General features: G+C 34.6%; 1 protein-coding gene across 4 annotated transcripts in view; it reads right to left on the bottom strand.

Moving 5' to 3' along the window:
* The window catches only part of CDC42BPA (CDC42 binding protein kinase alpha), a 326273-nt gene that overhangs the window by 44930 nt on the left and 268601 nt on the right, over positions 1–12742 (bottom strand). The window contains exon 23 of one of the 4 annotated variants that reach the window (XM_059997253.2): positions 6273–6311. The exons of the other annotated variants lie outside the window; for them this stretch is intronic. Coding sequence (XP_059853236.1) covers positions 6273–6311 — 39 coding nt within the window. The remainder of the gene's footprint in view (positions 1–6272; positions 6312–12742) is intronic. 4 annotated transcript variants of the gene reach the window in all.

The raw sequence follows: 12742 nt of genomic DNA, 5'->3' as shown, positions 1-12742 counted from the left end.
AAGAGTAATCAGCTTAAGGATTTTAAACATGTACTAAAAAGGTTTTTAAAAAATTTTTTTCTCTATTATTATTATGGTTACTATTTTAGGGACTGGCTAGTGGGCTGGAAAATACTGGAGTAGCCCTCTGGTGGTGCCCACCTGTGGCCTCCCTTGGTGGTGGGCATGGGCAGGTATTCCGGCAAACTGCAAGGCAAGACTTTGGTGGGACCGGCTAAGATGGCCGGCAGCCAGGCCTTAAACCTTTAGCTACTGGATTCGGGAGAAACGGGGACAGGAAGGATCTCAGTAAGGGCATCTAGGGGACCTGGAGTAGCAGCTATGTACTAACAGCTAGAAGAGTATTTCATATTTTAAAAACTGAACCACTGAAGCAACGCATCCCAGCTGTACGTCAGCTGTGTGTGTGTGATGTGGATAATTTCAGAAAACTAGTATGCCTTATGAGGTGGGAGAGCCAGGCCTGAATCTCATCTCTTGACTCCAAATTCAGTACTCTTTTTTGTTGTACCAAGGCAACTCCACAGTAGAGACAGTCACAGTAATTTAGTGATCATGGAGACTGACAATGAACTTTGCTCAGGAACAGGAGAGTAAAAGAAAGAAGAAAATGGGATTCCAGTCAAATTTTACCTAGTTCACAATTTTACTGGGGGGACAGCCATGGAGAAGGTTATCAGTTCAAATTGTTAATCTGAAATATGACCCTAGGTCGGGAATAAGGCAAAATGTCTTTTATTTTCTAAAAATCTACTTCTGGTTTCCCTAAGTTTATATAAATTGCAAGCTGAATAAAAAGTACATGGGGGAGTAGGTTCGATTAAAATGGAATTCATAAGCAATACTAATACATTTTACACTAATAAGAATTTTAAAACTGACTCAAATAATTAAGAGTTAATGATCTCATAAAGTTTTAAAGAAGTGTCCAAATAGAGGATTTGCTACTTGTAAAAAAACTGGATTATTTTAAGAAAATTTAATGTTCTGACCTGTCACACAAAAGCCTTTAGCCCACAGATTAATTAAAAGACATAAAATCAGAAGTTCCTGTGTGAAGGATAGTACTGTGTTTAAAAAAGGTGATAATGAGAATTCAGAAACAATTTGGTTCCATTTTACTTGAAGCAGATTTTAAAATAAGACAGTGATTCTCAACTTTCTGAGAGGAGCAAATTTAATATAGCAAATATAGTGGCTTTGTACCTCTGGGTCCAATTACTTTAAAAATTCTTCAAAAATCAGAAAGGCAAGACATTGCTGCTCCCAATAGTACTGGCTGAAATTTTAAAGCAGGCTTGCTCTTTGTGCCATATGGACACATACTGACAGAAGTTGAACACACTGTTTTATATACTTTCCTGTGCTGAAATTAGAATATACCACCTTAAGCCATTTTGCCAATATGTGCTCTAAAGGGGGGTTCACATCGTGAAAACTGTCAAACCTAAAACTCAAGTTGATCATTAAAACATTTACTAGCATGTTTCATGACCCTATGAAAATGTGACATTATGACAGTTTGATATTGGCAAAGAAAAAAAGCACTATCACAGTTTAATCTGTGATTACACAAATCAGTGACTCTTAAGGAATGACTGAGGCCTTTAGCACATACCTCTTAGCCCTTCTGAAGAATTACTGGCATTATAAATCTTTTTCTCCTAAAAAATTTTTACTCATCAATAAAATGAAAGAAAGCAACCGAAATGAGAACAGATTTTAAAATGATTTTCTTAGCTGAAGGAGATTAAGACTGGCTTTTCAGAAGTGGAAAACATTTAAATGTTAAAAATAACCCATCCTAATTATAGTAAAATAGAGTAATGAAAATTTCCACACTAGCTTTGTGGAGCTTTATGCTCCTAAAGTAAAATTACTTCCAGAGATTAAACAAAATCAAGACAGTTTTGTTGAACAAAATTCAAAGTAAGAAATATTGAAATAACATTTTGAGACGGCATTAACTGACCTTATTAAAGAGTTGAACTATGCCATTTACAATGATGCTGTGATTTCAAAAAAACCATGCATGTATAAGTGAAGGTTAAAAATTACCACTTTATTTTCCAAGTGTGTTTCTCATAAAGACAAGGACACAAAAGTTTGGTAAAGATGAATAAACTCATGGTAAAAAAGTCTTGACTATCGAACTTTAAAAAAACTTCCCAGGTCTTTTAAAAGACTCTAGTAGAAGCTAATAGCTAATTAGATTAATAGATTTTAATATTTCATTTCCTTTCTGGATTACTACCAGTATAAACAATATCTCAAAACAGGTTACCAGTAACAAGAAAAATACAATGTCACTTACATATTCTCTTCATCAAAGTGTTAACCCCGACTGTGGTTTTCAAGATGTTATTAATTTTATCTATAATTACATGCTTACCAATGCGTTTATAATTAATTTGTAATTCCAGTTACTAAAAAGCAATTAATTTTACCAAACTTTCAGAATACTCAATGACTATATGCCAGGATTTACAGATACCCTAAAATTAATTTTAATAATTAATTGGCAATGATTCAGATATAAAAATGACAGCAAAGCAATTGATTAATAGTATATTAGTTACTTTTACCTTTGAAACAAATATAATCACTAATATTATATTAAAGCCAAGGAAGTTAAAAATCCTTTGTATTATAAAAAAATTACAGCATTAAATGTACGCAATGACTTGAATTAATAATGCAGGAAAAGCTAATAAATGTGATATACATCAATAGCAGAGATATCTTAATTCATAATTGGGTTTATGATTATAGAAAGAATAATAAAATAGGGAAAATAATAAGGAACAATAGCTAATATTAATTGGACAGTATATTTTGATATAATCCAAAGGGAGGTCTTGGAAACAAATCTTAACTGAATAGTATAAGCAATTCACTCAATATTTATAAGCTGCCGTCTACTGAGAAAAATAAGAAACCTCTTCATGTAAATGTGATTTTTTTCTGTTTTTTGATTAACTGATTCTTTTTCTAAGTAAACATACTTTAAGGAGTTATTCCGATGAATAGGTATTAGAAACATCTACTCTAATGTCAGTTTTACTTACTGCTCTACTGCTTGGGGAAAAAAAAGCAGAAAAACTGAATCTCAGTGTATTGTCCATAATGCATAACACTGTCATGTAAAAAGTCCATAATGTTTCCTGAATCTATTAGGACTTCTCTAATGAATAAACCACGAAATGTATTTTTAGAGCAGTATGGTATTATAAAATAGAAAAGTTTTTTTCCACCGTGGCTCACATCTGATTTTCAGATGACCCACTGATCAAGAATTTCTCAAATTATGCAATATGGCCTTCTTATAAATAACAAAAGGATCAAAAACTACTTATCTCGAACATGTATCAATGGGTATTTTCTACTCCAAAAATAATTATAGATTTGAACAAGTACAAATAGCAAAACATTCATATAAGAAACCTGGTTTTAAAATAAAAAGATACCAACACTTGATACGAATTTGATATAGATTAAAAAATAGCTTACATCTAACATGTGGTTTTATACTGGTAAATAAAAAACTCTAAGTTAACAGAAAAAATCCAGTTTTCATCAATTTTCTTTATCCTGTAGCTGGGAGTATTTTAGAAACAAAGTGGCAGGTAATCCAATTTTTTAATATTCAGAAACACTTTATAACTCAAGCTTTTAGTGATATAGTTATTTCTGTTAATTGTTCTTTTGATTAAAAAACAATATTGGACATTGTCTATGTCATTTGGACAACAGTAAATATATTTTATCGTTCTAAAACCAATAATAAATTACTGAAGTTTATGACTAGTAAATGTAATCTTACTAGTTACAAACAATATAACTTGTTTCTCTTTATGAAAATTTCTCCTTAAGTTATTTTCAATTTACTGATTTGAATATCTACTCTGGAGAATTTACACATGTTCTAAGAAAACACAAAAGAAAGTCCAGCCACATGTTAGCTATTTACAATTTCTGCTTTAAATTCTGAAGGAATAATCTAATAGATACTCAGTGTTTCTCACTATTAATGAAAACACTATGAACCTTTCCAAAATCATCTGTATTCAGACATTAATAATGACATTAATAACAAATCTTTCTTACACTATGATTAATTAAATAACGCCACTTAAAAACAGCATTATTTAAATTGTAAATGAGGTTTTAGAGCACATGGGAAATACAAATATATATCTCATTTATATGATATTTCATTCAGAGAATTTTAAATTTATGAAAGTATTGTACATTTCTTGTCTAAAAACACAGTATGTAACATAAAATTGTATGCCACTGTTAGATTCAAGGCCACTGCTAGGAATGGTAACTATTTGTGTCCTGCTGTTTTCATGGATGTTCCCAGGGACTATTAAAGTTCCTCACTATTCTATGTTTCTATTTAACTGTTGAATAATTGGTAAGTCTTCTGTCATCTCCCTCACAGACATTACCACTTTTAAGTGGCTGACTTCTTATCTGTCAAATAATAAAGGAAAATTTAAAGGAAGCCTGGAAAGCAAATGACCAAGCCTATCACATCTGCATTTAAAAAAATCATATGTAATTATAAGTCATTAGGCTCTGGTTAAGTGTGACTTATTTATATCCTATAGAATAAAAATGTAGACTAAATAGCAGGGGTCTTATAACAGCTATTTCCCTCAAAAATTTTTCCTATTTAAATAAAGACTCACAGAAATGTTCTGGGTGGTCAAAGCCCCTAGAAGTCTACAAGGTAGAGACATAACTAATCTATGATAAATTTAACCAGAAAAACAAAATCTCTCTGAATGATAAATTTGTTGAAAAGCAAACAGATAAAAATGTAGTCAATCCACAGGCTAATGGTTTGAACCTAATATAACCAGGCACACAACATCTTGGTCTTCCCTTCTAGAGGTTATATGATACCAATGAACATATATTCAGATTGGATAAATCCAAATACCCAATGGTTTTAACTCTCTACAAATGTCAAAATAATCAATAAGTCAGTCGACCAGAAATCTTTTCATAAACTTCATTAATTAATGAGATATCAGTTGAAGTCGAAGTTCTACTGGCCATACCACTGGTATCTGAAACCGCTTATTCACTGTTAAACAGTAGTTTGAAAACATGTGCTATATTCGGGTTAATCGTGTTCATTTTACAATCAACCCTCCATCACACCAGAAAGATAAGAGTACAGGAAGCAGTGGGTCACTCTGTTGCTTACCACGCCTTCCACAAACCAGATAATTCCCTGATTTAGAACTTTCCCAGTCTGAAATTCTGGATTTAAGGTGTTGATCAATACCAATGATCATGAAGCCGACAAGTAGAAACTTTAAATTTGCGTCTATCACAGATTTTCCTTTTTAATGGTGTTATTTACATTGCATATAAATACCAGAGCAAACAGTGTCAGCTAGCTTCTCAACTAGTGAGTGTGAATGTGTGTATATGGGTGTTCGGGTGGAGGCTGCTTTACAAAAATTTGAGACCTTTTCGCAAACAGATTCCCCACTCTGGGCACATCAGAATCTTGCAGGATAGAGGTAGAGAGGTAGTGTCTGGCCCACTTCAGATTGAGAAACACTGAACTAGCCTTAGCATAGGAAGATGTTTATAGTTTGTTATCAATACATGTATAAAGAATGCTAAAATTTTTTTTAAATCTTGGAAATATCTTAGAATATAAATGATTTATTACCAACATCACTGACTCAAAACTCTAAATACAAGATATTTGGGAATATAACTTAGAGCTACATTAAAAAAATCTATCAAAGGTTTCTCCAGAACTGATTTACATAAAATTATAATCAGTAAGATCTATACCTTATCCCAAATCTTTTTTGAATTTTGCATAATACGAATTATCAAGTTTTCTTTCTACGTAATTAAAATGTCTAAGAATCTCCACATAATTGCTAACATCAGATTATTTAGAAACTCATTTACTTTGTATGTGACCAATTTAGAAAGCATACTTTAGGATCACTCTTTTACCCAATCAAAATAAAAAAGATACCTTATAATTTTAGTAGTTTGGTTACAGAAATTTATATGAACATTCCTAAAGCTTTGCGGCCAAAGCCAAAAAAGAAAAAAAAAAAAAGTACAGAAAAGCAGAGTAGCAATAGCAGGAGCAGCAGCACAAAGCATGCAATAAATGTAATAATACACCACAAAAACATCAGCATGTACTGCAACCACAGGCAAAAAGGATAAGAGATAGGGGTAGAGGGCATCGGGTTGGGCACACAAGTGCAATAGTCTCTTACACGTCTGCCTTTGCTAGCTGGAGTACAGGATGGAGAGCGCTTCAACAAAGAAAGGAGAATACTACGTTACAAATATTTACACACATGACTCTCAATGACTAATACTGTATTAACAGACAAAGTATATAAACATACATATAAAGACACATTTTTGATAGGTTGAAAGTACATGTATTTTCAGGAAAAACTGGAAGACAGGAGAGTAAAGAAACAGTTCCTCAGGCTAGGTCTAAGAGTGGTAATAAAGTTCTCATTGGACCTTGCACAGTCACCCACCAAATAATGCTCCATCAAGCTATGGCCAGTTTCTTGTCTGGAAAGGTTTGTAGTGGCAACTTGAAATGGGAGCACAGAAAGGTCTAAATAACTCTGATTTAGTGCTAGTAAGCATGTAACAAAATATTTAATTAACTAGTCTTGCTTCAGACATTTATCTACCAAATTCTTGCTCTTTTCAAAGATGACTCTTTTCAATGATAAGAGCTAAATGAGGCCTGCAGAACTACTGATGTTCAATTAAAACAAAAAGTTACTTCAACAATATTGTCCATCCTCACTAGGCATTAGGCTTAATCAAAAGAGGGACCTTCACCTTTCTGACATTAAAGAATTAAGTAATTCAGAAAAAGTAACAATGAGTAATTATATAGAAATATTTTTCAAGTTTTTGAAATTTGTGATGCTCAAGTAATAGAGTTTTACAAATATATACCACCTCTACTCAGGCAATTTCCTATATTCAGTTGAACCTGACATTTACTGAGTGTTTACAATATGTCAGGTACTTAAAAGATAAAGAGGGTATGGCAGTTCACAGACTGGTGGGGGAGACATCATGCCATCAACAATGTGACAAATGCTATAATAAGGGCATGTACGAAGTTTGTATGGGAACCTGGAGGAGGGATGCACAAGATTTTTGGGGGGACCTAGAGGAGGGAATTTATAACCTGAGTCTATAGGAGTTACAGAAGATTTCAGAGAAAACCTCAAGGATAAGAAATATCACCCAAGATGATCAGTTTTACTTGTACAATAGCTCTGACAAGATTGGTACACCGGAACTATTATTTCTTTCTGTAGGAAACTGGGATGGAAGGTGACTTAAACACTGTGTCCCAAAGAGTTAATAAGCAAACCAGGATTAGAAAGTCTGCAGATTTCTCAACAGGTTCTTCTTAGTCCAGTGAGTCTTCCGTTACGGTGGAGGCTAAAGTCTCAGGTTCAAACCTGGTTATATTCCTTCAGTGATTAATAGGAAGTATCTATCTCCCTCCACACTCCCCCAAACCAAACAACCAAACATTAAATAACTCAACCCTCAACCCTTCCTCTAACATTTAATCTCTCCCTTCTCTTCCTTAATAATGATAATAGCTAATCTTTATCATGGGTAAAATATATACACATACTTTTCGAAGTACTTTGCATATATTAACTTTTTTAATCCTCATAGAAGGATTAATATAAGGTAGGTATTATGATCCCAGTTTTAAACATGAAGAAAACAGATTAACTTGCAACAGGTCACAAAACTGGTAAGTGGTAGAGCTAGGATTCAAACCTTCTCAGTCAGACTTCTGTCAGAAGTCAGACTATCACTGTCTCTACTGCCTAGCCTCTCAATTCACTTCTCAGTACTGTACAATTTGGCTTCTGCTTTGATCGCCCTAATGAAATGCTGATAGGATCAGTATCTCCTGTATGTCTTACAGTACCAGATATCTCCGGCTGTACCTGAGGCTGCTGACCTCTTAAAACTCTGTACTCCCTTAGTTTTCGTGAAACGACGCTTTGCTGAGTCATCCCCTGTGACCACTGCCCCTCCTTCTCTTACGTGGAGTCCTATGCCTCCACAACCTTCTCAATGTGAGAGATCCCAGGTCTCTGTTCTGACTTACTACTTTTCTCTTGCTACAATCTCTCCCTGGGAGATCTCAATCTACTTTCAACTATGTTGATCATTCCCAAATTTCTACTGCTAGTTCACTCCTTTTCCTTAACCTTCTGACTCATCTAGAAAACTATCTGCTGGACATTTCCACATGGATGTCCCTCAGGCACCTCAAACTTAACTTGTCACCTTTCTCCTCTGTTAAGGCTTTTAATAATTATTACATATAGGACCGATTAAATCTAAGCTCCATAATATCTCCTTTATATTCCCATGATATGCAGTCCGCATCTTTTATTATTGTACTTCTCCCATTGGTGTTGTAATTATTTAGATGTTTGTCTTTTCCATCAGACTCAGATCCTTAAGGGCCGGAAATACTGTATTATGCTTAGCATAAAGCTTGTAAATTTTAAAATTCTTCGTAAATATTGAATGAATCCTTCTGAAATTCTACAATATTTAACCTAAATATTTCTTATGGCATTTACCATTTTCTACTTCACATAATACATTAACTGTGTATTTTTTTCTAATAATAAGATAAGCATTTTGAGGTCTACTTCTAAGTCTGATTTATCTTAGCATCTACCACTGTGCACAGCAGAGTACCACACATGTAAAAAGTGGTAAAACACAGAGAAACCCTTAGTTGTTGGCTATCCATACTCCTAAAGTCTAGAGTATGTTAAAATCATGAGAAAGAGCATGAATAGCTCAAAATAAACTATATTTCCACTATACCAAAAACAAGTCAGAATGTCTCTCAAAACTCTCTTTGCATAGGAAGGACAACAAGTTTTCTAAGCTGGCATTTAGTATCACTAAGCTAAGAGTGATACCAAACCACCATTGCAATAATGTTCTTCTCCAGGTGGCTACCTAGAAATCAGACCATTTTTATATTTTCAATAGAAAAGAGCAAATTACACTTTCCTGATGGTGTAATTAGAGGAAAACACACACACTCTTATACATACCCACACATACCACGGTTTTCTATAAACACTGAAACTGATCTCATAGCGAGCACTGGAAACCAGTACATTTTCTTAATATGCAATCATATAACTTTTTGTCTTAATTTTTTTTTCATATACCTTTTTATATCTAGGTCTATAAATTCCCACCAGAACTTTAAGGCTGATTATGGAAGGTAAGCACGGTAAGCATAAACCAAAAAAGCAATTTATCTTGTGGACACAGAATTTGGCTAACAGATTTTAAGGTTCAGTTAATGCATTCCAGAGGTCTTATTTAATAAAATACCAAAGAGGTAAAAGACTATGTAGTCATGGTTCTTTCCTCTAGTTACCCAAATATACTATTGATATAATATATGATATATAACATACCATATAACATACTACCTAAATTAGAGAAGAATTGCATATGCCAATCTTCTGAAGTGTAAGAGTTTCAAGTCAGGTTGTGCTTAACATGTGGAAGTTTTAAAAAACAAGTATTAAAGGAGGAAATTATAGAAATGTCATAATTTCTCAGAAGGATCTAGGCCTAGCTTTGGTCATAGGATTAAGAACTCTTTACAATGCATGTTTTAGAAATTTGTCTTCCATTGATTCTCCCGTGTGATCAACTTTTCCCAGATACAGCTAAACCTATGCTGCCAAGCCCAGATTTCTGTGATTGGTTATGACAGAATATGGAAGAACCTAGGAGGGAGAACAATGTTAAAGGCAAGACACAAATGAAGGAACCTAGGAGCCAGGACTGAAATTAAATATTTTGGGACATCTTAGTAAGCTTCTATATGAGGCCAAAACCAAGAGTAGAACTCAGCTTGCCAATACTCCCAGGCTACTCTTCTCTTGATATGCCAGAATGCAAGAAAAGAACACGATATTAGGAGTACTGGACTAAAGGTAGTTGGACTAAAGGTACGATCTCTATTCCTTTATGTCTGACCTTTATACTCTAGAGCTTTAATTCCCTGATTTACTCTTCTCCTCAGTTCACTAGAGTAAGACAACCTCCAAAAAGCAAGCTGACACATTCGCATTTGCCAGATAAATGGGCAAATTCCATTTTTGTGAACTCAGGCTAAATGAACAGAGTACAGAACTGTAATTTAATAAAACTCAAAACTTACCTAGCATGTGTTTCATATATATGACAATATATTTATCAAATATAAACAGCAACTCATTCATTTATATAACTATAACTAGTATTCCTTGAATATAGTCAAGCATTTTGGGGGTTCACTTGAGAAGGAGAAAATGAACTCAACAGAATGGGAAGTTCCTGTAAGCTTAGTCTGATGATCCCTGGATCTGCTACCATGGGAATGAAAGGAACAGATGAGAGAAAACGTAAGCTGCTGAGCTCCATTTGCTCCCCCCATCTGTAACCTGCAGGATGACGCTGGGCCTAATATGCGGTACCACAGGCAGTCTAGGATTGGGCACGTGGGGTTGAGAAGAAAGATAAGGGTAAAAGAGGAAATCATTTCCACAGCAGAAAGGATCCTGGTATCTGTTCAACTGCTATCTCAGTAACTCATATGGGAGTGCCTTACCCAAGGGACCACTAATCAAAATGGTCTCAGTTTCTTTCAAAATTAACTCACCCCCCACCCCCTTTTATCTGCCCTAAAGAATGCCACGTAACCCTTTTGTCAACACTTCCCTATTACTCCAAAGACGGAGAATCCTAAAAAGTCACTCTCACTAATGGGAGAGTAACCTATCTACTAGTGGGAGTGCTGTGGTAAATAATTACTAAAACCACTGGACTAAAGATCTTCTAAGGTTCTCTTCTCCTTGAAAAGTCTATTATTCTACATGTGGAACTGCAAACGCTGAGTTACAGAAGCAGAATGTTGAGAATGTATTCTGCTGTGCCTGAGTCAGAGGGAAGGAGGGACTGGTGTTACATATACTCTTTCTCTTCTGTCAAGAGTTGTCTAAACAGCGTATCTTAAAAGGAAAGCATCTTGTTCCGAACGTCTTCCCATATTGCCCCAAATCCTAGCATTCATCTGAATTTTGAATAACAGGCAAAACATAGTGAGGAAAACTTAGAGGTAGGAGAGTGATTAGGTGTACTATTTAAGTAAAAGAATTATAGTTTTAATAGGCCTGTGTGGGAGGGTTAAGGAAAAAACTAGAAGGTAATTTTGGGGGAGGGGCGGCACTGGTGATAAAGCTCTGGAGAATCTGAGGGCAGTATGAGGGCACTAGGTTACTGGGGGCAGATGGAGAAGGTCAATGATGTGTGGACACAAAAGAAAACTTCATTTGTGCAATTCTGCTTAAAACTAACCTTATTCCCTCCTATACCTACAAATTTCACTGCAATTCAATTTTAGGTCTTCAACATAATCTTTTTCTTTTCTACAGCAATGAGATTGAAAACCGAAAAGAATGAGCAGAGGATGTGTCCTATGGATTAGTTAAGAGATAGAGTCTACTTAGTATAGAGCACAGTCACGTATTTTAAACATCATGCACAACAACGTAACTAGTTTGGGCACAAAGAACAATCAAGATTTATTTTAATCCTTAAGAATCCACATGCCTAAGAGAAAGGAAGCTACAGAACTTGAGTTTTATACTAAGTATCTTGGATGCTGAACCCAAGCATGCCAAAGATTGAATACCATTATTCAAAATAACATTCTATTATGACTTTGAGGGTGAAACGGATGATAATGCTAGGAAGGGTGGTCACAGTTACAAACTATGAAGAGAAATAAGAGGTTTATGCCATAAAATATGAATTAAGAATACAAAATATTTTTTTAAATGGGAGGTTACTGCTGGCCTTTGCCCTGACACGTAAAAATCATTTCCAGTGGTAATGTGATTCAACAGGAGGAAAGTATAATGATGCACATTGGTGGTAAGTGGAAGGCTGAGTGGTGAAGAGCTAAGGAAGTACTTAAGTGAAATTGAGCCTGAATCATAAAGATTCAGCAGCCTCTGTGAATTAGTTCTGGTTTACTTTATAATAGGAGTTCCTTTGTACTACTTTACAATTTACATGTATGTCTGAACTGTATCTATACTGGGTAATAGTGGGTGAAGGGTAAGAAAGGGTACTTCTAGAGGAAAAGTAAAAGTGGGAAACAGACACTACAGCTGGGTGGTGGCAGAAGACAGCATATGAGAGCAGAGATGAGATAGGAGTGGGCTGAGATGTGCTTCTGCTGAGAAGAGCTAACCTATTTACCAAAATACATACTACTCCTGTGTTGTACATTCAAAGATTTTTGTGGGAGAAAAAGGGATGTGGAGAAGAGTTTATTAGAAAGAAAAATGAAAATGGTCTTCTAGGAGAAAGGACAACTAAAATATTTGTTCAAACTTCCTTCCCATTCTTTTTAAAGTGAATGTTATCTGTATGGAAATACCATGCTGAGTATTTTAGAATAGTAAAATATACATCAGATTATAACATCAAATATTATTGTACGTCAAGAGTTCTCTTTTTATCACACTGCAGAATTAGCTAGTTTAATTATTTGTCTCAAGAATAATAAAATAGTTTCCATTTAGAATGGAAAGGTGCACACTTTGGTATAAATATTTCAAAGAAATAAAAAATCACTTAA

Source organism: Delphinus delphis, chromosome 1 (assembly GCF_949987515.2).
Source record: "Delphinus delphis chromosome 1, mDelDel1.2, whole genome shotgun sequence".
Lineage (NCBI taxonomy): Eukaryota > Metazoa > Chordata > Mammalia > Artiodactyla > Delphinidae > Delphinus > Delphinus delphis.
The sequence above is the reverse complement of the archived record's forward strand: the minus strand, read 5'-3'. Positions and strand labels throughout refer to the sequence as shown.